The sequence below is a fragment of the Taeniopygia guttata genome, chromosome 2 (assembly GCF_048771995.1).
Source record: "Taeniopygia guttata chromosome 2, bTaeGut7.mat, whole genome shotgun sequence".
Taxonomy (NCBI): Eukaryota; Metazoa; Chordata; class Aves; order Passeriformes; family Estrildidae; genus Taeniopygia; species Taeniopygia guttata.
In genome coordinates, this window is record NC_133026.1 from 64,306,381 (window position 1) to 64,330,904 (window position 24,524).

General features: G+C 38.6%; 1 protein-coding gene across 1 annotated transcript; it reads right to left on the reverse strand.

Moving 5' to 3' along the window:
• Window positions 1–879: 879 nt before the first annotated feature.
• On the reverse strand, window positions 880–17,962 carry EEF1E1 (eukaryotic translation elongation factor 1 epsilon 1). Its single transcript, XM_002199815.7, has 4 exons — window positions 17,747–17,962; window positions 15,606–15,806; window positions 8,489–8,584; window positions 880–1,540 (listed from the first exon to the last, which is right to left on the reverse strand). Exons 1-4 carry the CDS (start codon window positions 17,945–17,947, stop codon window positions 1,400–1,402), a joined length of 639 nt encoding a protein of 212 aa, XP_002199851.5. The 5' UTR covers window positions 17,948–17,962; the 3' UTR covers window positions 880–1,399.
• Between the last annotated feature and the right edge of the window lie 6,562 nt (window positions 17,963–24,524).

The window sequence follows — 24,524 nt, forward strand, 5'->3', positions numbered from 1 at the left end:
AGTAGCTAGAAGTAGAGAATTAAGTCCCCAAGAAATTCTGAGAAATTTCTGCAAGTTTTGCACCTAAAGTAACTTGGTGTGCCTGTAAATCTTCAGTAAAAGAATTAAGAATTAAATTATGAATATCTACAGAAAACACCTATTAGAGCCTGGAATTGTCCAAGTTATGCTTATCCTTCCAAGTGTCTTCTGTCCATTATGTGTCAGGATATATTTTAATTACCTCATCTCATTATCTACTTTTATTTTTTAAGGCCTTTTAACATTCAAAATGCTCAAACATCTATCCAAGATAGCTTTTTTTATATTTACTGGGTGAGAGGCTTCTAAGTAGCACATAAAAGAATGTACGAATGAAGTTGTCTGCTGAGCACTGCTGAAGAAACAAACATAGAAGTTCATTTATCAATTAAAATATCAAAGTATTTTTGTATTTCTTTTGTGTCTTAAAATAAATGTTATCTGAATTGTGCAGAAGGTAATTAACCAATTCAAGTTAGCACTTATGTACTTGTTACAAATAAAAACCAGAAGACCACCTTCTACAGTAAAATGACCCATCCAAATATGTGACTCAGCAACAGTGTAGTTAGTTTTAAAGCCCATTTTAAACAAGGGTAATGAACTTGATAGAGCAGCAAATTATCTTAAGTTTTGATTGGTTTTGTTGGGGGGTGGGAAAAGTGCATTTGCACTTGTGTAAAAAATGAAGCGAGGCACATGCAAAATCTTTAAGAACACTAACTTTGCTACCCAGTTTGAAAGGAAATACTTTTACAATCAAAACAGTACACCACAAAATGAAGCAGGAAGTGAGCTAACCTTTTAAAATATGCTTTACTGAAGAAAAACTAGAAAGTTTCACAGCCAAATTAAGACTACAGTTTTAAAATAATTTATTCGGTCACATAAATACTTTGTAACATTTGCATGTTCCCTTTTTCACATCCTTGGCACACAATATATCTCTTAACTTGTACAAAACTAGTGTAAACATCAATGGAAAACAAAATTAAAGGAAAGGTGGTTGACATACATAAACATTCAATAAATAGCAAAAGGAGTGAATACTTGATGGTAAAGATAATGTAATTTCACTTGAATGTTTAATTAAAAGAACCTTGAATTTTTTTAAAAATAGTGAATTAAAACTCAATTTTTCCATCTTTTACCATTTTTGCATTTAATCAGATACACATAACAATTCTTTAGTTCAAATTCTTGAACAACAGTTACAAGTTAAGAACAACAGCAATTCAAAGCAGTTGTACTATTTGAGGCATTGACAGTTTCGGTTCCCATACAGAAGGTTACAAAACAGTATTTGCAGGTTAGTGGCTTTGGACAGTACAACTTCTGAACTCCCACACCTCATTCCAACACAACATTAAGATTTGTCTTAATGAGCATTAGTGTACAATCTGTTCTTGATAAAGACGACATCAGACAGATGCTGTCGGACACCTGGGTAATGCTGAATGTGGTTGAACCAACGAGACACATTAAGGTATTTCTCCTTTTCTTGCACTGTGAGGTCCACCTGCATAGGGAATAAATACAAGGCACCAGGAACATCAGGCACTGCATCGTTAGACTCATAATATGCGGCAAGGTGAAATAAAAGTGGATCATTTTACGATGATTTAAACTCAAGTAACTTGTAACTACAAGTAATGCAAGTAACTACAGTCCAGCAGTGTTCTATCCTAATTTCACATAGTAAAACTCAAACTCATAATATGTATGGAAATTTAATCTACTCAAAGGAACAGACCTGGAGGTGGAATATACAGTTGCATGACAGAGAGGTGGAAAAAGCCTGCATGAATTTAATGCACCTCTCTGTTCATGGGGTCAGCATTCAGTACAGGGCAGTGCAGGGAAGAGTTCCACAACATGCACAACCCTTTCATGTTCATTTAGCAGACAGTCTTGTCTCATAGGCAAAGTGACTACTTCATGTTTCAAGGTGCATTTTAAATACAGAAGTAAGCTTTTTCCAGGCAACTTCAAACTGGATAGGATAATTGGAAATTGTTTTATATATCACTATTGCTCAAAATGGAATAGTTACTAACAATCAGCATAACTTAACTGTTCAGATCTGCTAGCTTACATTATTAAGATATCAATGGCATTATTCAAATTACAACAGTAAAACAAACTGGAAAGCTGCCCATACTTCATCAAAATAGTTAAAGTACTATCACACAGAACAGCTTCAGCATCAATCAGGAAGAAGTCTCTATCACACTATTGCAACAGCCTCTTGTCACAGGATATATGGCTAAGATTAATGCAGAGCTTCAAGCCTATCCTTAATAAGAAGACTGGCTTAGGTAAAGTTATCTACAGTTACAGATCCAAATTCTACCTTTAAAAGTCTTTCAAATTTAGGTCAGCAGCACCCTCAAAGCTTTACTACAGTCTGTTATTACTTCGGAATTTTTCAAGCCAGCTGTAGAACTATTCCCATCTTGTATCACCTGCATTAGTATTCTTGATTAGCAATTTTATGTCTCCTTATTTTTCTGTAATCAAGTTGGCTTACCAGTTTAGACCATAATCTTTTTTCTCACATTGACATACAACAACTGAATTACAAATGGGATAGTCCTCCAAACAGACTATAGAACCTGCATCAAGAACAAATGTGATCCTCACATCAGCTCCCCTATCCTATCTCACCAAGAGTGAAACCAATCAGTGCACGATTCACCTCACTTCATTTTCAGTTAGCCAATTCACCATCAAGCTTAACTTAAATCTTGACAATGCCAGCATGCAATGAAAAAGGGTTCATCTACAGAGGACAGTTTTATCAGATAAACAGTGATCTAGACATGCCTAATATTTTTCATATTTAGATTTCTAAAGCTAACCAAGGGTAATCTCTTCGAAAGCTAAACAGATGGCGTATTCCTTATGCTTTGTTCTACAAACACAAGATTTTATAGATACTGCAGGTTCACTGAAAATTTGATATTGGGCACAAAGCTGGAAACAAATCTGTTTCAACAAACTTTGGATCACAGAAAGGGCTAAACATACTCATTTACAGATTTTCAGGTGTATGAGCAAAAAGCTGCTCTTTAAACCCTCATCTTATCTTACATTTCATCTTGTGACATACCACCCTTTTGATTTCAGGAGTTTCCTATCAGATTTACTGCTTCTCCTTACTGCTCTCTCACACAGCCCAGCACTTGGCTTAGAACTGGGAAGCTTTAAACATATAGCAGCAAAAAGAATGTAAGGATATATACTAGAAGATGAACCAGTGGAAAAATACTGACAGAAAAGAATTTCAAGGGATTGCAGAAGGGAATTCTAAAGCAACAGAACATAGCATTAAAGCTCAATTAGTGGGAAGTTAAGAGCATAGTTACTGTGGCAGTAACCAAAAGGCAAGGGATCTTGCAGCTGCTCCTAAACCCTAGAAAGCTGCTCTTCCTAGGGAATGTACCTGCCAGAATACAAAATCTGCTCTTCTTGCTGCTGGCATGGAAATGTAAACATTGTTCCTACAGTTGTACAGTCTGAGAGAAATGCACAGGAAAAACCATAAACAGACACATATTTTGCAGATCTAGAAATATAAGAGAGTTACTGGCAATTAACCAAGTGAATAGCACTAACCAGAACAGCACTAAAAAAGAGGGGGAAAGAAATTTTTTAAAGGCATTACAAATTAAAAGTGGAAGCTGTGGTAATATAACACTGTTTCAGAAACGGCCTGAGTTTCTGCAAGTGCAGAATATTCAGGACCGAAAAAAAAAGCAGTACCATTTAGGGAAAGATGATTTTCATCACCTGCAGTGTGTTATAATTAATGGTAGCTGGATGCTGATGCTTGATATGAAGCTGGGGGGATATTTTACAGAGTTTGTGAAAAGAACAATGTGTGTGCTCTAAAGCAATTGAAAACTACTGGAAGTGAAGAAAGGTATTTAAGTATGAGCAAATACTAAAATACTGAAACTTTAAGTTCCTTGAGTTCACAATAATCTTTTTCAAAATCTTCAATGGATAAGCACCTGGTTATAGAAAAGCTGAGCTAAATTTTAGATTTTGCAGCAGATACAGTATTTCCTTCCCATAATCTTTTACTGAAAATTCTTGATCTTCATGTTTCTCCAATGTAAATAAAAAACAGAAGTCTGGAAAACTAGTCCTCTTTCATTCTGTTAGCACAGTGAAAAAACATCTGAAGGGCAAAACAGAGAGCTATGCTAATAATAAGACCCCTTTTTGTACTCTAGGCACAACAAGCAAGATATTTTTACTTATTTACATAATGTACTCTATCAGTGAAATATATTAAAAAGCACTTTGCGGCATGCTCTACTTTTTACTCGGAACATAACTCTTAGGTTAATTGTTTAGAGATCACTTCCATGGCATTTTTTACAACATTTTGTTAGATGGGTATTTTCTGTTCTTCCTCATTAAATTAGATAATTCCCCCAAGTTAAGAAAGGCTGCTGTTCTGCTGTTAAAATAATTATTTGCTATTAAAGCAATTATTTTAATAGCAAAGAAGCAGACACTTAATTTGACAGGCTTTTTTTTTTTTCCATGTCATAAAAAAAAAAAAGGTTTTTTCTTCCACCACAAAGCTCACTGAGGGGAACTAAGGTGGTTATCATACAATGCAACTCGAAGAGTTTCTGAAAGGGCTAAAAATACACAAACTTTAATTATATTTTCTTTCTGTAGCATTGGGGATGCAGGCATAAAGCCCCATTCCCACAACCCGCAGGTCACGGAAAATCTAAAAATACCTGCCTACATATGAACCTCTTCAGCACCAAGAAAAGCATAGATACTATCTGACTTTTTAAACTCTGCCTTTAGATATGGGAGAAAGAGAAAAAAACCCAACAGCTGGATGGTATGTTTCATTCCATACATGTGCCTTCACATAGTTTTATCTAATTTTCTGCTGTTAAATGAATAAGCTTAAAATTACATCTTTTTTTTTAGGTTAAAACTGCTTCTTTTGCAATTCATTTGAAAAACCATTTTTAGTATTATTGCTTAGAAGAAAAGCATGTTACCTCAGTACTAAAATAAGCAACAATTCAGCAAATATTAACAAAAAGTCATGGCAATCTGTTTATTACAGAAAATAGTCCTTATGAAAATAATAACTCAAAAATAAACTACTATAGTAGTCTCATTACAGTTCAATATCAGTGGTTCTGACTCAAGGACAACTACTTTGTTTGTTTTGTACTTGATCATATTGGGTTTGACACCAAAGTTTTGACTGAGGCGTCTTCCATGTGCAGATATAAACTTCACCCATAAGTAATTTTCCAGACCTTATTAAAGAAATTTTCAAGTCAGACAGATAGATTCAAGACCACTTCCTTGGTTCTGACAACATTTTTGAAGTATAAAAGCAGATCAATCATCATATTGATTACTTATCTTGAAATAAAACTTGACTGGTTTTATTTAAAAGAGCTGGTCGAAAATATTTATGAATAAAGGCATCTGGAAACTTAAAAAAAAAAAAACAAACTAAAAAATCCCCCAAATTAGAAAACAAGTTCATTACCACAAGGGGAATTTAATGCTTACTGATTGCCTAAGCTAACCTCCAGCAATGCATCTAAATTCATGTTTTTTCTGCAATCTATGCTTTAACCTAGTAGAACTTTATTGTTCATATTTATCCACACATGTATATCTGGAATTGAAGTGTCTATAAGACAACAATATTCATGTTACATACACAGAGACATCAATTATATATGACAATGTAGATCACATTGACTGAAAATGCAGTATTATCAAGCATTACATTTTTTGGGTGTTTGTAACCTATATTATGATGCAGAACAGCACGTACTATTTAGTTCTTGCTTTCTTACTATGAGTATGTATTTCTAATTAAAAGACCCAATAAAGATTCTATCTGCAAAATCCCTGAAACACGACCTGTGAATCTGATTCTCACCGATTGAAGTAGTAATTATTTTCCCACAATATGGATTTTTAAACACATTGCACTACTGTGTTTATTAGTATAACTAGAAGGGACAAAGAGAATGAAAGGCAGGCACACAACCACAGAATTAAGAGTTGCTGCTGTTCAGTAAACAAACTGTCAGTTCAAATGGATGAGCCTGGACAGTGAAGAACCAGACTCCAGAACTCCTCCTGGATAATGGGAAGGGCAAAATGAAGATGGGGGGAATGAATATAAAGATGCATGATCTGTACTCAGACAAACCAAGATATCACAGATGAAGAACTGAGCTATAGGAATGGTTGGTCTTAAAAACTTTTCTAATGAAATGTGAATCACAAGGGTTTTAAAGTTTTACTACTTGGCTTTTTCAGGATGATCATGGTATGTCAATAATATTTACAGTATCCTATCACTAATATCTGTGCTAGCATGTAGTTTTTAGTCTATCAAAAGCAGAGATTAACCTTTAAGGTACTACCAGTGATGTTTTCAAATCAATTTTCTAGACAACTTGATGGACATCAAGATCTGTGGGTATGCCCTATGCCCCATGTCTCCCATTTCTACCTTCTTTCTTAAAGCATCATAGGAGACATGTTGGTATTTTGCACAAGGCTTAGCTGAAGCAATGGTGGATATGACAAATTGCTTCTCTGAAATACATCACATGAGATACAGCAGCTTTCCCTGCCTCTCCCATAAAGCTTAGGGTGAGCAGCAGCTCTGGACATACTCTCTTCCGATTACAAAAAAAATAAAAAATAATAAAAAGACATTAAAAAACATAAAATCACAAGATTCTACAGTTGAAGATCCAGATCCTGCCTCTGTATGTTTATCAATTCTGAAGCCTTCACAATACATGTAATTCCTAGCTAGTAGCTCCTAGATTTTCATATTTATTTAGAACAGTCACCCTGTTGCTTGCCCTTTATACCTTTCTGATTCAGAAAATTACCTTTGATGAAATCAAACATTTCAGAAACAGATGCTGTACTATAAACTTGTCCCAAGTAGTGTCTGGATGGTTGCAGGCACCCAGGAGCACCAAGTCATTTGTTTTTACCATCTGTTCTATTTCCCAAAGCAATAACTTGTATCTTTTCATCGTGATTAGGTGGTCTACTCTAGAGCAAACTCTAAATTCAAAATATGTTCGGCTTTTCCCCTGCCAAGTTTTTTTTTAAAAAAGTCTCATTTGAACTTGTACTCTCTTACAGAATATACAATCTTAGTTTTAGAAAATACTTATAGTCTTTTCTTATGTCTGCATATCATATGTGAAAGGTAACCCATTCTGACACTGTAATCAACACATCTACAGCTTAAGATATTTCACAAGGTAAATATGATTTAACAGAATTAATTCTACATGACTTACTCTAGCATGTTTTCAAAAACCTTTTGAAATGAAGCTTCCCTCTCCTCTGCTTGACACTTATTTGAACTTTTACTCCTGGACAGTCAAGATACAGATACATAAGTCTGCTTTCATTTCTGGTAGAATTGCACTACTTGATTGCCCCTCCCCTCTGCTTCCATTTTGAAATGTATTCTTCTACACTTCTCCCAGAGCTCTACTTTTAATTGTACAAAAGTAACCATTCACCCAGTTGATTGAATTCAATTCTCAGACACACATGCATTTGTCAGAGGCATCTCCTTCTAATTATCCTCACTCCCTCTCTCAATTTTCTAATGCAAAACTGACTGATTTCATCTTTTCCCAAGAATTGAATAGACCTTTTTAAGTGAGTCCTTTGGTTTCTTCCCACTCCAGAGAACGACAATGGCTCATTTACAAACACATTCCAGCCACTAAAATGCAAATAGCATCTACTGCTTTATCTTTAAATTAGCACTTGGGGTTCAGAATTGAAGGTGCACTTCATAGTAGCCTGAGCTGACTACAAATAATCTTAACATCTCCCCCACTCAGAACGAATTTATTTTTGGCATGGAGGTATTTTTTCCTTTTCCTTCTTCTAAGCACCAGCTCCCCATGTTATTTTCATATTATGTACCTTATCAAGCCTTATCACTTAAGTCTGGAAACACAAATGACAATTTGTTATGGCTCAGACTTTTTTATACGTACTAAGGAGCTTAATTTACATGCACTTGTATTTCTCTAATATTAACTAAGTTAATACTTTCAGTTCTGACACATCCTTTCAGCCTCATCTATTTGCCCATGTACTTATGTGACTGTAGTTCACTGATGTTTCAGACTTGAAAAGGCAGGAGTCCTCAGTCATAGAAACACAGGAATACGTATCACCCTTTCTATATTTTGCAGAGGAAACCAAAGCATTCTGACACTACAGATCTTTTGACAGATCCATAGCTAGATATTCAAGAATAAAATGGAAAACTTAAAAACAAGTTCTATTTTCCTCTGTTCTGTTATGTTCAGTAAGTTAACTTCTACAACAATAAAATGTTCTTTAGGTAAGTAACAATTATGATAGCTGTACATATAAAAATGATCCAAGTAATGCTTACCATGATACGATGCAATCCATAATACATCAAAATGTCTGCTAAGGTAAAAATGTTTCCTGCAAGGTAGACTTTATCTTCAAGGTGCATGTTAAGATCCTAAAAAGGAAGAAATTATTATACTGGTGTAGTACGGGCTTTGTGAAACAATATATTAATGCAGTTGTTAAAAATAATAGAAATTTCCTCTGGAGACCAGGCATATAAAATAAACACCAGTTTTAAGTTATCCCAACTCTGCAAACAAAAATAAATAAAAGAAAAAAATTCTAGAAAGTAAGTGACAAGATAATACAGTATCATTCTTTGACAGTGAGATTTAGGTAAAATTTAAATGCAGATCTGTAAACAAAGCACTTTATATGTAGCAAAGTTTTTGTAAATGCAAATGTAAATTATTTTAAGCTGACTCCACAGAAATACTTTCAAGTTTGTCTTTTCTTGGCTTCCAATTACTCAATTAAAAAATTAGAGTTGTATATTTATTATGAGTGCAATTTCAAATGTTTAACATTTGATTACTAGAAAATACAGTTCTATGATAAAAGGACAGCATACTGTTATTCCAGCAGCAGCTATGCCTGTCCTCCAGGATTCCGTGCATCTGGCCAGCAAGGTTCTGGAACTCCAAATGTCTAAGAACCAGGGAAGCACACAGAATAGTGGGGTGGGAGACAAGGTGTTTTAAGCTTGATGCTGGTATCTCGGCACCCATAAGCTGCTATCACTTGACAGCTGCTTTTATTAATGTTGAAGTTACTGCTAGCAATTCTTTGTGACTGATATTGTCAATTCAGCTGCCATCCAAGTAGCGAGAGAGAATTCCCAGCATTTTAAGATCGCCTCTCAACTGTTCCAGATCAGAGGCTATGAGGGTGGGTAGTAAAAGGTTTCCATTCAGGTTCAGTAAATAATTATTTCAAACATGTATTAACAGAAGGACTCCTCTCCATGGCTTTTTGTACGCAGACATTCTCTGCCAAAAAACAAGAAGCTGAGAGGCTCACTGTTGCCCAAGTTTATCAGCTCTGAGGACAGAGGCATCACACATCAGCTCCATCTCTTTACCTGTCCTTCTTTTTCTCCAAATCCTACCTACTTTTCATCCAATTTATACACCTCTATGCCCCCCTTTTTTTCCTAAAGAAATATAACAACAAAATTACCTACTTAAACCTCCAGCATAAGCTAGCTTTAGTTTTACAGTATTTTTCTCAGACATCTACAAAAACAGTTTCCCAGATTTCCCTTGGATTTGGAAACTCCCCTTATGGGAAGGAGAAAAAAGAAGCACACAATGTGGTTTAAGCCACTCCCTTCCCCTGCCCCAGAAACAGAGGTAAGCAGCTTAAACGTAACTAACATTTTCAAAAATTTTAATTTTTCAGTCTCAATTAGATCACATTCCATTTTCAGCCATTTTCTTGAAAAAACAAGTCTTGGGCAAGGAGAAGGGGGTTAATACTTAGTGAACAATTAAAAAATTATATTTGGCCTTTAGCATGTTGCACTTTTTGTGGTTACATAATTTTACTGATATTGTGATTTCCCATAATGCATATATAGAAAATAAACCAAGACCAAACCACAAAACTAGAATGTTGAGACTTTTAAGACATCTAACAGTGCATTTGGTTTAGACAAGTTCGACTCCATTAAGCCACCTTACTTTTCTTTGATAACCTCTTCATGACAGGACTCCTGTACTTCTGTAATATTTGAACATCCCCATGTCTGCTTTGATTTCTTTTATTAGAACAAATCAGGGAAACATATTAACCCCTGCATAGTTAAAATTCTGTAAGGTCAACTGCCCCTGGCTATGTAGCTTCTTTTCTTTAGAATGGTGTACTGCTTTGTTCATGTTAGTGGGTGCTCAAATTACCTCAAACATGTAACTACAGTTCTGTGGAATTTTCTACACTCAACACAAAGGCAAATCTAATGTTAAGAAGAAAAAACCCCAAATCTAAAGAGCAGCTTTATTAGGAATAAAAAAACCAAACAGAAAGTTGTCTGTTTTGAAACAAATTCTCTGACTAGCATTTTTCATTTCAATTAATCAGAAATTCCACATGCATTGTAGGGAAAACTATCACCACTGAAACAATATATTTTCCCCCTCCTCCCCTGCTCTTCTTGGCTTAGGCTATGGAATCAGGATTTTGTAAAGCAAAAAAGCTCATTATCTCTGAAGGTAGCATCACCACACTTATTTCCCTGCTGAAAATTCTGGACTTCTTCATCAAAGAAATTACAGCATTACTCAGCTAATTCTGAGTTTTATATTGCATGTGTACACTCAGAATAGTCATCAATAAAAAAATCCTAAAACTTTAAAGGCAAGGTAAGCCACTACAGCATGAACAATTATTTATTCTGGTTCATCAAATTTTATGAAGTCAGTTAAATGAGCAAATTAAATTTGACAAGAATGGTTTAGCCTTGTATAAATTAGCATTAGTTAACAATTCTGGTTTTGAACATGTACTTTCCTCCCCTAAAATATAAACAGATATTCTGATTTCATTCTGCAAGTCACACTAATTCAGAAACACCATATTTTTTTCATGTGCATTAGGCATATTTAGATAATCTTGCCTCATGGGTTATGCATCCCATGGATGATTATATTACTGGCTAATAGCCAAATGTGCTAAAATTCCTGAAAGCCAAGTTTGCTCAAGTGATCACAGTATTAAAGTGAAATAGGTTCCAGTCCTGGAGAGATTAATGAAAATATGAACACAAAACTACAGAATTTCTATCACATGCAGAAAATTCAGGCCTGCTGGCTGTCATCTGAATTATTTGTCTTTCATGTACTGAACACCATTACTTAAATGAATTCCTATATACAAACCCGGGATTAAAAGATGAAGAGAGTCCTAGAAGTTGCTTGTAACTATATAAACTTACTGTTGCATTTCCTTGGGAAACTCTCAAATGTCAGACAGGTATTTAAGGCATAGCTGCATTACAACGCATTAAAACTGCATACACTGAACAACTGCAGCAATTCAAACACCATTTTTGGATATGAGGGGGAGAAAAGTAACAGAAAGAGTTGTTGCATTATTTATGGACTAACTGATGGATTTCCATTTGCTTGTTCTACGTGGAAAAAAAATCCTATTTACAGCCTCTATCTAGCAACAGTTCAACACATCCCGTTCAGAGCACACTTTGAGCACCCCCAGCACTGCTCACTGAGTGTTAAATATGCAATCCAATGGCCCCTAATCCATTTAATCTGCTCAGGCTGCTGAATCCCTGCCAGTCACTGCCAGCTGTGACAGTGGCTCTGATATGGAACAGTTGCTTCTTAGGACAACTCGGGAGCTTCCAATGGACCTCCTGATTTTGTTCTGGATGTTTTGCCCACAACACCCTGCTGGTGTATGTGCTTCCCTTACACACAGACTTCCCGTCCTTTCAGTCAGCAAGATTCTCGAGGTCATTTATGCCCTAAATGCTTTTATCTCTGGCACCATGCAAAGACAAAAAGCTGAGCACTCCCAAATGTTTCAGGAAAGCCCCCGACAATTCAGAACCCAAGAAAGGGTTTCTGCAGCCACATCCAAGAAAAGCAAAACTGCACTTTTGATACATAGATGTGTTTTTAATTCTCATGCAAGACTCTTCTGTCTAACTGGCAAACTATGAGCTAAACCTGGTCTGGAAGAATACTGCATTACTGAGTTTCCTGTAAATTAAGAAAAATAATCAACAAATATTGCTGCAATAAAATTTTAATTTTACTTTAAACCTGTAAGTGTGCAAAAGCAGTGTACAGAGCTGTGGATTAATGGCATGAACAGACTATGGATTAACCTGCTTTTGTACCTGTGGAAACAGTAATTTTTCAAGCAAGCACATTAAATAGAAATTGAAGCTCTCTTATTCAGATTTCTATTTGGATTTCATTATTAAAGCCAGGCAGTACAGGAGATTGGGATAAAGCTAATTGAAATCATGGAACATTGCTCTCTATGAGACACTGAAAGTAGTACACAAAGACTCTTAGTTATTATCCTTCAGAGACCAGAAGTTTATACATTCATGTGGATGCTTTTATGTGAATTTAACAAGCTACCATTTATTTGTCAGAGGTTTCAGAATAAGGGTGTGAGGGGGGAAGAATCCTCAGGTTTAAAATACCTAAAATTGATACGGCAGAGACATTAAAATTTCCTGAACAGAATTCACTAATACCTAAGTAGACATTTGATGGCACAGAGGAACAGAAAACACATTGGTTGTCCTGCATGACAACTCAGAAATTTTCAGATTTTTTTTTTATCTATGCAGCTTAATTTACCACTAACTAAACATCAAAGAAACAAAAGATATACCCTTCTACCCAGTGGAAAAAAAGTTCATATAAGGCATTGTATATTATGCTATCACTGCTATTGACATTCATCATTCCTATGGATCTACTGAGGAACAGATTTGGAGCAAAAGTACTGCTCCCATTTATTTTGTCAAGTACAGAAGCACAAATCAAATTTAGACAAAACACAACAAGCCTTTTATTGGTCCATTCTGAACATTGTGGCATTTGCTCTGGATGAATATGAAAACCCTGGCTGAGATGGTCTGTTTCACCATAATTTTCCTGCCAAGTAACAGCTTTAGGCAACACATTAGTAAGAACAATTTAACATTCTATTTTCATAAAACAAACAGAAAATCCTCCCCATTCAAATTAGCAAACATGAAACCAGTTATTTACTGACATTTTGTAGAACTACATCAGTTAAGGGTTAAATAGAGGCAGCCTAAAGTTTATAGCAGAAGTTACTGAACTGTTTTTGTTGTAGCTTATTATAAATTGTGGCTCTAGGCTGCAACCGTCCCAAGACTGCCATTGTGTATTCCAGACACGTTGTAAAACTACAGCCTCAGACTTCCCTCCCTATTTTAGTTCTTCTTTTTTTTTATCCATACTCCCTTTTGGCACAGTATACTTTAATGGTAGGCTGCCCCTTTTCTGATTAATCATGGTGGCAAGAGAACAAATTACAAAAAAAAAAAAAAACAAAACCAAAAAAAACTCTTAATTACTATACTATGAAATTATTAGTGCTGAAACAATTCCACAGCAGCCTTGTGTTAAAATAAATTCTGGTAATTCAACACTTAAAAAAAAAAAATCCACAGAAAAACTTGTAAATGCCCTTAAAGGCAGAGATTCTCTCTAAAGTAACACAGATTGTTTCTCAGTAAGGAAATTTTACGTTGCTTGGAAACACTTAATATATCTACATATTTGTATTTTGGCATATTGTCTTTTCTACACAACCAGTGTCACTAAGGCCAAAGATGGAAAGGGATCCCAGCTCCAGCAAGAAACTACCGTATCTCTGCATCTGGTTTTAATGCTCCAATGCAGTTCTGCAAATACTCACATGTATGTGCTGACATTGGAGGTATCATCCTTAAAACCATCCTGAGCAGATGAATTTTGTTATAAAAAGACAGAAAACTTGCTTTTGGTTTTTATAAAAGGCAAGAGAGGTAAATGGAAGTCAGTTATTTGTTCTCATATGGTTTTCTCACAGTTTGGGGGAACAAAAAGCATCACAAGTTTCAAGTTTGTTCAAAGAATGACTGCAACTCTGTGACCCTTGTCATAAAAGTTTAGACAACAGGGACCTCCGTGGACCAGCTTGTTATACCGCAGCTAAACCTGAAGTTAAACCCTGATTAGTCAGTGCCTCCTTCAATGAAGTTCTAAAAATCCTGAAGGGTTGACAGTTTTCATGCTGTATCTGTAGAGTAACCATGACTGTGAAGGTTTTGATAGCATTTGCACATAGAAAGCAAGAGCAGATATGTTACAAAAAGAGAAGAAATGTGAACTAACTCATGATTGACCAATGGAAGATAGTCCCCAGATACAATGAAACCAAGATAACTCAGATTATTTGGGGTTCAAGTGAATGAAATGATTTGTCAGGGTTTTCACCAAATTGGTAGGTAATGTAGGTTCCATAGGCCTCAAGACCAAGAGGGCTATCAGCTCGAAGAGTAACAAAGAGTTGCTTTGTATCACTTTAAGATGCATTTTCCTTTATTTTAAGCAACAGTGTTAATACTGCTTCGGTTTATCTCTGGTTTCTGCACACCTTGCCAGAGCCAGAAGTTACTAGGACTCTGTCAGCTTCAAGTAGAGTCAACCTTGCAGCTCTCAAATTTCTAAACTCAGATTCACTGGCAGTACTGACCAATAGAACTCTCCATCTAAAACATACTTTTAAAGCTAGAAAAACTAAACACTTTAAAAACTGATCAAATTTCACTGCCCTTTTATACATAGTTTATAAACAGCGCTTAACAGTGCAAAGCAAATATTCTTTTCAAGTTGTTCCCACAAGACTGAAAAAACACTTATTACCAGTTGCAAGAAGTAATGAAAATAGAGTATGTTTTGCTATTGGCTCCTTGTCATCTGGCTGCTCAAACAAGGGGGACCCTCAAGATTCTCTTTTCTGCTTCCACCTGTTTAAGAGGAAGTAAGCTTCAGCCTACAATAAAAGTTTAATAACAGCAGACCAAGGACTCCACACAAAGTAGCTCAATGTTAAGGACAGTTTTGTAGAGGATCCTTTATGATTTCAGTTTTCATACACAATTCTGTCTCGTACCTCCTTTTAGCATCAATACCAATTACTACAGCATCAAGCATGGCTTGTATCCCATAACTGCCACATCATTAAGAATAGCTCTAAAAACAGAGGAGTGTTATCCTGGAACACAACACCAACTTGCTTATAACCAAGGGTTTATGAAGATAGTAAGAAACTGGTGCCTCACACAGGCAGCTGAACAGCCTCTAAACTGTGGGAAACACCCTTCACAATTTACAGCCATTGAGCACTGCAAGAGCTCTGCTTCACATATGTTACAGTTTTAGCTGTTTTTCTGTTTCAGGTTGTTGGGTATTTTTGTCAATAAAAGTGAAAAGCAGCAAAAGCCAATACTTAGTGATACTGTCATGCCCTTAGTATTTGTTAAATTTTATTAATTGGATGCTCATACACACATTAGCCCTGTAATTTTCAATGTCCAGTCACTCACAAATTCAGTGGAAAGGTAATTAAGCTCTCCTTACCTTCAGAATTGTCCTAGTGTCTTCCTTACTGGAGCCTCCATTTACCCGGGTCACCCTGTATTCCAGCCACTGCTGCACCACAGCCTTCTCCTCGGCAGTGCTTCCCAGCAGCTGGTCTTTCCTAGCCTGCCTGACCAGGTGGGCAGCGATGGTCATCAGCCCTGTCAGCCCAGGGCCACTGTTGCTTTGGAGAACAGGAACCTGGAAGTGGAAACACAAGGGGAATGAATGGCTATTGGTGTTTTATGCTCCCTCAGAACATAGAAGCATTCAGGTAAAGGTGGTGCCATCAAAACCAGGTTTGTGTTCACTTTTTGTTCTTTGGGGTGTTTTATTTTCAATTCTTACAGAAGAACAAGAACAAATCAGGATACTTTTAGCTCCAATTAAGCAAATTCTGCCAATATTAGGCAGAAATAACATTGTGTGTTCTGACACTGGCAGAAATCTTAATATTAACTGACTTCTAACTCATTTCCAAATTCAGGACTCTGACTTAAGACTGTGAAGTCAGTAGCATCCAACTTGTCTCTGAGCAAGCAGGCTGCACTCACCAAACCTGAAAAGCTTACTCCTACATACTGCACCATTCCAAAATACCCTGAACAGCAGTCAGGAGCTCACTGGGACCAGCAGGACAACACAACACACCTCCAGCTTTAGCCATGATGTCTTTGTGAGTAACAGCAGTATGTGTTCAACCCTGGGAAAGGAATCTGGACCAACACCTCAAGAAATGAAGTGAGTGAACTGAACTCACTGCAACAGGCTGAAGCCCATTCAGGCATTTATGACATAAAATGAAAGAAACTGATTAAAATGCAACACTCAAAGTATTTGACTGCACAGTGCAGTCTGTTTATGTCCAGATTTATTTAATCTAAGGTGCAAACTGAAAGCATAATATTATTTTTGTACTTGTGTCAAGAGTCTTTCACTACTATCAAGTTGTTGTTTTTTTTTTTCATTGAGCATCCAGCCAGGAAAACTACACAGAGACCTAGTTACCTGGATTTTTCAACATTATGCTTTATGGTAACAGCACTATTAATAACAGCTGGGCTGGAAAATAATGAAGGCAGTTTTTGCAACTGAAGAACACACATTGATATTCAGGATTCTAGTAATAAACTGTCAATTAAAAAAACCCAAAACTTGAGACAAATGCTTTATTTCTCAACCAACCTTCTCCAGGAGGGAGGCCCAAACAAAGGGCTCAAAAATTTGTGACACTGCCAACTCCAAATTGCATTTTTCATGCCTTAGGTGCCTCTTAGACCATGAAACCTAATGTTTCAGTGTAAACCTTGAAACACTAAGACATCTAGAACCATAGAATCATCAAAGTTGGAAAGGACCTTTAAGAGCATCCAGTCCAGCATTCACACAGCACTGCCACTGCAACACTAAACCCCTAAATCACCACCCAGTGCCACCTACAGACGGCTCTTAAACGTTTCCAGACATAGATCCTCCACCATCTCCCTGGGCAACCTATTCCAATGCCTGGGCACCACGAGGGAAAAACATTTCCTAATTCCTAATCTGAATCTCCCGTGTCTCAGTTTAGGCCATTTCCTCTGGCCCTCTCACTGCAGGCTCCCACCCCACTACAACCTCACGTCAGGTAGGAGTGCTTTAAAAGAATATCATGTTTAAGAGCAACACGTCCTCAATGCAGGCATTTTCCGATTATTAAAACAGCACCTTTTTCTTCCCATGTAATTGAATCAAGATAGCACAGACGCAACTCCCACAGGCATAGGGAATGTAAAGTGCTGAAAGAACAAGTATAAATCAAGCCAAAATCCCTTCCAAGACACATGATGATCCATCCCACAAGCAGAGGGAAGGAGTTTCCAGACGCTACAGGCTCGCAGGCAGCGAGGCCCTACAACAGCCACAACATATGTGGAGGAGGGAGCACAGGTGAGATTCCGCTCACAGAGACGTCGGCTGCTCTGGTACCTGGGGGGGGGCCGCAGCCATCGTCACATCGGTGTTTGGGGGGAACTGCCAGGGAGGCGGGAAGGGAAGCTCGGAGGGAAGCAGCCACTGGGGAAAGGTAGACGAGAGGACGCCCGCCCTCCCCCGCGCGTCGCCACCACCACCCGCTCCAGGCCCCTCCTCGCTCCCTTCACCTTCCGCTCCCCCTGGACGCCGTACTTGTTCCCGCCCGGCAGCCCCAGCAGCCGCTCCAGCAGCTCCAGCTCCTCCGCGCCCCGCACCGCCGCCGCCATCTTGCGCGGCGGGACACGCGGACAGGGACGGAGGGCGGCAGCAACCGCTCGCCCCATTGGCGGACAGCGCCAGGGCGCCGCCGAAGGAAGCGCCTTTGCCATTGGCCCGAAAGGGCCGGCCAGCCAATGAGAAGCCAAGAGAGGCCGCGCGTTCAGCCGTTCGGCGGGGGAGGGAGGAGCAGTGGGGTCGCGGACGGCGCGTGCGCAGTGGCGGCTGCACGTCCCCGGCCGCGTGGGGGGGGGGGGGGGGCAGCCGTGAGGGGCGGAGCGGGCGGAGCCGCCACTTTGCCCACCCCGGCGGGGCGGCAGGGACGTTTCCCGGCCCTGGGGTTCCCCGGGATCGGTTTGGTGGGAGAAGACTTTAGGGGTCGCGGAATCCCGTCTGTGAGCCAACACCACCGTGTCAGTTGTACTTGGCGCTGACTGCCACGTCCAGTCTGTTCTTCAGCACCTCCAGAGATGGTGACTCCACCCCCTCCCCGGCAACCCATTCCAATGCCTGATCACCTTTTTTGTGGAAAAATGCCTCTTGATGTCCAGCCTGAACATCCCCTGGTGCAGATTTTGGGCATTTCCTCTTGCTCTGTTGCTGGCTGACTGGCAGAAGAAGCCGATCCTCACCCGGCTACAGCCTCCTTGCAGGCAGCTGTAGAGAGTGATCCGGTCACCCCTGAGCCTCCTCCAGGCTAAACTCCCCAGCTCCTTCAGCCACTCCTCACAGGGCTTCTGCTCCAGACCTTTCCCAGCTTCACTGCCCTTCTCCGGACAGCTCCAGCTGTCCCGGAGCTGCCCTAATGTGTCCCTGGGGGATGCCCTCAGGTTGTCCACACAGACCATCCCTCCCCTCTTCTGGGCTCCTCAGGAACCATTGCACCACTTCTATCCATGTTCACCTGTCCTGACTTCCTCCCATCTAGCAAATCTTGAACGTGTTGTCCAAGTGCCGCCAAATTTAGTAAGGGAGTTGAAGTTTCGTGGAGAGCTACATCACTAGGTATCTTGTGAAAATATCAGCCAGAGCCAAGGTGCTACTCAAGGGCATAAAAGGAGGAGGAGGAGGTGGAGGGATAAAAGCATGGTTAAGAAAATCATCCAAATCACCACTGTTGATGGTAGTAGTGGAGCTAAGAGATAAACCCCAAAAAATCTCAGCTGGCCATGAAATAGCCTTACTTAACTGCACTTTAGTGTATTTGAGATTTGATGAAGACATGATTTAATCATCTTTCCAATGGAAGATACTCTGCTGCAGATGTCATACTTTTACATCTGATAATAAATGTTACAAATTAAAAGAGTTTTAGACTTCCAGGTTTATTTGTGCAGAGTATCAAAGCACAATTCTTGATTGAAGACTACTGAACACCAAATTAACATTTTTTTACTAGAAAGAATGAGCTACTCTTGTCCTACTACTGACATTTTCACAGTACAGACTCAGGGCTATCACTGCGTTAGTCATCTCAGATAAGATGATCCTGACAAATATCCTGTTTCTCCAGTGAAACACTTTATCTTGATACAAGGTGACATTTAGATTTGTACCTTCTGTTGTAGAAAAAGTCTGAAAGTGGACACTGAGCCTTCCTCTGACTGGGGAGCAAATCTGAAATTGTGAGTGGATTTTTAAGCTTTATAGGATCTTTTATATTAACATCTGCACAGCATTTAATTGAAAAAAAACTGCCTTGAAAATGGCCTTGCTCTTTGCAGAGCTTTTTAAAATTAATCAGTTCCTTTCTTTAAGCAGTATCTTGAAATTATATTGTTCCAGTAGTGTTCCAGCTCTTTGATATCAATGAATGATCTAAAATTGTACAGAAGGCTTCCTCTTCAGTGGGAAAATTGAAAGAAATGCTTTGCCCCCTTTTTGAAAACTAGTTGATAGTTTCATTATTGAGCAATTTTACTTCTGTTAATGAACCATCTATCAGTAAATATATGCTTACACTTACAGGTTATTTTATATAGTTATAATTTTTAGAAGCTTTAGAACCTAGAAGATGCGATCTACCTGTGTAAAATATTAGTACTGATGTGTTGAAATATCTATCAGTTAAAATAAAAAGGTCACATTTTTAGTCAATGCTGTGGTTTTTTTTTTTCCATGACTTTCTATCCTGAAACTTCAAAGTTTTAAAGACTTTGAAAAAAGAGACTTCATAAATTTGATGGAGGAGATTAACTGCTTGTGATTGTGTAGTAGTTTTCCCTTGATAATAGTGTTTGGCAGAGTCTCCCTTTCTTTTTCTGGGCACAGTTCTCCCTTCATTCCATTAGGTGGAGCTTTGTGATTAAGGCTGCAGAAGAAACTTGCTTCCGAGTGCAAAATAATTCACCACGAAATGGCTGGGGGAGGAGGTGAACGATGCTTTCTTTGCTTAGAGGTATCATTGTCCTGTACGCAAGCTCAAGACACAAAAATCTGAATCAAGACCCTCACATACAAGGAAAATAAATTGAAAAATCGATTCTGTCAAACAGGGCCCTGCTCTAATCTGCTGTTGTCATAGTCAAGTTCCGAATCTAAAATACCTTAGGTTATAAATTAAATGTCAAATATAATTAATTTGCCACTTGAAACATGAAGTGGATGACTGTCCTTTGGAGAAAGCCTGACAGCTTTATGTATGTCACATTGGTATCTGTTAAAACAAGCTTCACATGCCAGATGATCCTTGTGTGAATCATATTGCTGTTAGCTGTACCAGAATTTTGTCGATGGAGTAAGCCTCAGAACAGTTTTCTCCTTAATTGTCTAAAGCTTTTTCAAGACAATAAAAATCAAGTGTCATTTGCATCATCTGTGCAGAATAGCGGTTTTATCATACATCAAATAAGCAATTTATTTCTTATTCATTACTACAGAAGCTATTGTTGAATATTTACATACAAATCTATATTTTATACAAATGGAGAATGTTTTCTGCCCTGTGCTTTGAACCCACTGCAGTTACAATTTGAATCCAGTGTTCATTCCATCTTCTTAACTTCAGCAACAGCGGCTGTAGCCCTGCCATCCTCTTCCACAGGGAGGCCAAGGTTATAATTGAGTACCACTCCTTCCTCAGCCCACTTCCCTGGGGCGTGGAGATCCTGTTTGCACGGCCTCCTCCCCTTGCCCCAAACCAGAAGCAAAGAGGCCTTTTTCATGTTTTGTGTTTTGTGTCCTTGCTTTGCACAATGAACTGTGCTCACCTTGAGGCTTGTTTATTCACAGGTACCCCCAGGGAGGTGGAGGAGGCAGGTTTTCCCAATGGACACTTTTACACAGTAGTTGAAATAAAAATGTCAGCATACCATATTATTTCCCACTAACGGGACCAGTAGGATCTTCCTAATCCAAACCTCATAAAAATTTCCCAAGCAGGATGCTGCAGCAAGGTTTCACCATTGATTTTTAAAATGTGAGTAACAACCTGGCTAAATGTTTGTGGATTATACCCTTTACACTGCCTGTGTGATCAGGATATTCATTTAGCTTAAGAGGAAAAAAAAAAAAGAGATTGAAACCAGGCTGCTCATTGAAATGAGGGGAACTTGTGCAGACAAATGGAAGGATCCAGACTTGTTCCTGGTTTCTGCAGTGGTTGAATGAAGCAGAGAGGAAATTGACCTTTTTTTTTTTTCCCAAGTGCTCTTTGAAAATCGAACTCGTGAAAAGAATGGTTCTTGTAACAGCCAACTCTCCTCTGCTTCAGCTTCTCTTTTTTTCTGCTCAACCCCATGCTCTATAAGAGAAACATGAGCCCTAGGTCTGTGTTAAAATTTAGCCATTCTTGTATGTGTCAGGCAGAAAACAACTCCAAAACAGTATTTTAAACCTAAGAGGCACAACAATTTTTTCTTTTTGTCTCATTTCCACTAGGTTACACTGACAAAAGGACTGCTACTTAGAAGCCTTTCTGCAGGCAGGCACTCAGAGAGGTTACTGTCCCAGCAGCTGATTTTAGCCTAAGTGCATATTGAAGGAAACAGGGAAAGGAACTTTGCTGTGTGATTACTGCTTTGACACTGCACCACCAAAAGCAGGGAAAGGGAGACTTGTCATACTTCTGAGAATACTGACCTCATGCACATGTATGCCTTAATTTAGAAAGAGATGCATATATTTATATTCATTTCCATCAGATCAACAACAGGATTGGTCACTGACCGTTACAGAATTGACTGATTTATTTTTCACTTCTGTTCCATGGAAGACAATTGCAAGTCACGGTGCTTCCCAGGCACTACAGTGAGTTAAGGTCATCATCTTAGCTGCAAGACAGGGCCAGATCCACGGGCAGGATAGCTGCATTACTGCACTGTTGCCTAGAAGCTAATTAACCCAGGTAAGAGGAAATCAGCTCCACACCACCATGCCTAAAATGTTCCCAGACCCGACTCACTTGTGAATAGCTCAGAGCTCCCTGAAGTTTGTCTCTTATAGACATATCTACATTTGGGTGTCAAAAACCTTGTGACTCAATTTTGAAATTAAACAACTGTTGAACATAGGTGACAGTTTGGGTTTGATAATTTTGAGATAACTTTGATTGTTTTCCATGGATTTGGAGACCAATCCACAGAGCGTGTATGTATTAATAAACACATATATTCATCTATAGAAATTGTCTCATTGATGCTCCTTTAGAGTATTTTTTTGACAGAAAGCCCAGAAAACTTTATTCTTCAATAAGGAAAGAGTCAGCTCTTAAGCACTGATTGTTCTGAGATTTATTTCCCTGAGACAAGAAAATAAGGACCTACACAGAAAATTTACTGAGAGTTCTGTAGAGACATATTCTGCTCTCAGCTTCATCCTCTTAAGTAAAATTTACTATCTTTTATTTCTCACTTGCCTTCCAAATTTGAAGATATTATTAAAGAAAAACAAGTATTATTCCTGGGTGTATGGAAATTTGGGCCGATAAAAAACAGCATAGAAGAGAACAAACTGGTGTCTTACATACCATCCTGAATGCTAAGGTTTGTTTCAGCAGTCGGCCACTGTTTTTTAGCACTTGTGTGTATCTGGCACAAGCAGTTCTGTCCCTGACAAGTAGATGAAGCAGATGACAGATTTTAAAAGCTCTATACCTAGAAAACTGCACCTGGTTTATCTTGTGTAAATGTGGTACATTTGGTTGTTAAAATATAAATATGCATCTTCTTTTACAGATAAGTAAGTCTGTTGTGTTTTTGAGAACATGATCATTGTAAGTGAATTGCTGCTGTCAAAAAGCTGTTTTTAGGGGGTTTGCCCTAATTACATAATGCAGAATCCTGAGATTAAAAGGTTAAGCTATTTCAGTGTATCCTATCAGTAACGTGCCACGTTTGTCCAGACTAATTCTGTTCTTTGTTCTCCAGCTATGGCTGTGCTGAGCTGGAAATATATCCAGAATATACACTAGATGGCAGGCGGGTCAGGGGTCTGGAAGCGAGCCTTGCCCATTCATCACACAGCCCTCTCTCGTGCCTACAAAAGATCAATTGGTCTTCCCCAGGCCTCTACAAAGCACATTTGGCTGGCTGTACTAGATGAGTATGCAGTCAGCAGACCAGAAGCTGATGTAGCCCTCTGCCCACAGGATGCTAGGCCATGTTGTTTCTGACAGATTTGCTTTTGCCTTTTAGCCGACAAGGAGAAGATGCCCGATCAGTAACAGCTAGATCAGTAGCAGCTGTTGTTGAGAATAAGGCTTGTGTTAGAGAAGTGGATGTGTTAAAGAAGTGCTGTCAGCACCTGAGGCAGGCTCTGATGGCTTGTCTTCAACAGCAGACTCCTGTATTTGCCCTGCAGGAGACGATGGCAGCTTGTCGCAAATTTTTTGTAGCAGAACATCTTTCCAATGCTCTGTGATGCCCCAGGATGAAAGATGCCCTCAACGTTGCCCTTAAAGTCATTGCAATGCCAGTATGTACAGCCTTGAATACATTATTGCTTACTGGAGGATCCTTGGGGAGCTGTCGTGACACAAGGTCAAATTCAGCCCTCATGTAAACTTGTGGTACTTGCTTGACCCACAGCTCTGTCACTGTAACAGAAATGCTGTCAGCTTTCACCTCTCCTGATGTCCTTGAGGAAAGGGTGGATTTGAAAGGAGATGTCACATCACTATCAGATTATGCTAATGTCATAGGTGAGTCTCACAGGGCTCTAAGAATGAACCACATTTTAAAATAGTCTTTCCTGTAGATCTGTTTTTTTTCCATTAGTGGTAGTTGTAGGAAAGCCATGAGTGGCCATCAACTGCTTTTCCTGTCTCAGACAGAAAGTTTCCTCAGTGTTGAGTTTCAGTCAGATGCATTTAGGATTCCTGCTCTGGTGTGAGAATCTCTGAACTGGTGCACCTCTTCTGATTTTAATGATCAAGTATTCTTCAGATTTTAAGAATGCAGCTACTCCACAGACAGACTTATGCTAATATAGTTATTGGTACAGATAAAAGAAGTCTCTACGGAGGATCTTAGGTAGTTTCTTATATCTGTTTCAGGGCTCAAGTACGTCCATAGAAGTAAGGCATTTTTTATTGCCAGTTCATCTAAACCTAATCAGCACATCTCTGGATAACAAAAGGTGGAAAACATGGGATTTTTTTTCTACACTCCTCTAAACCTACTGCTGCTTGTGGCTCTGTATCAGTTGAGAATTATGAAAAAGGAAATGCTTATATAGTTTCAATTGCCTTAC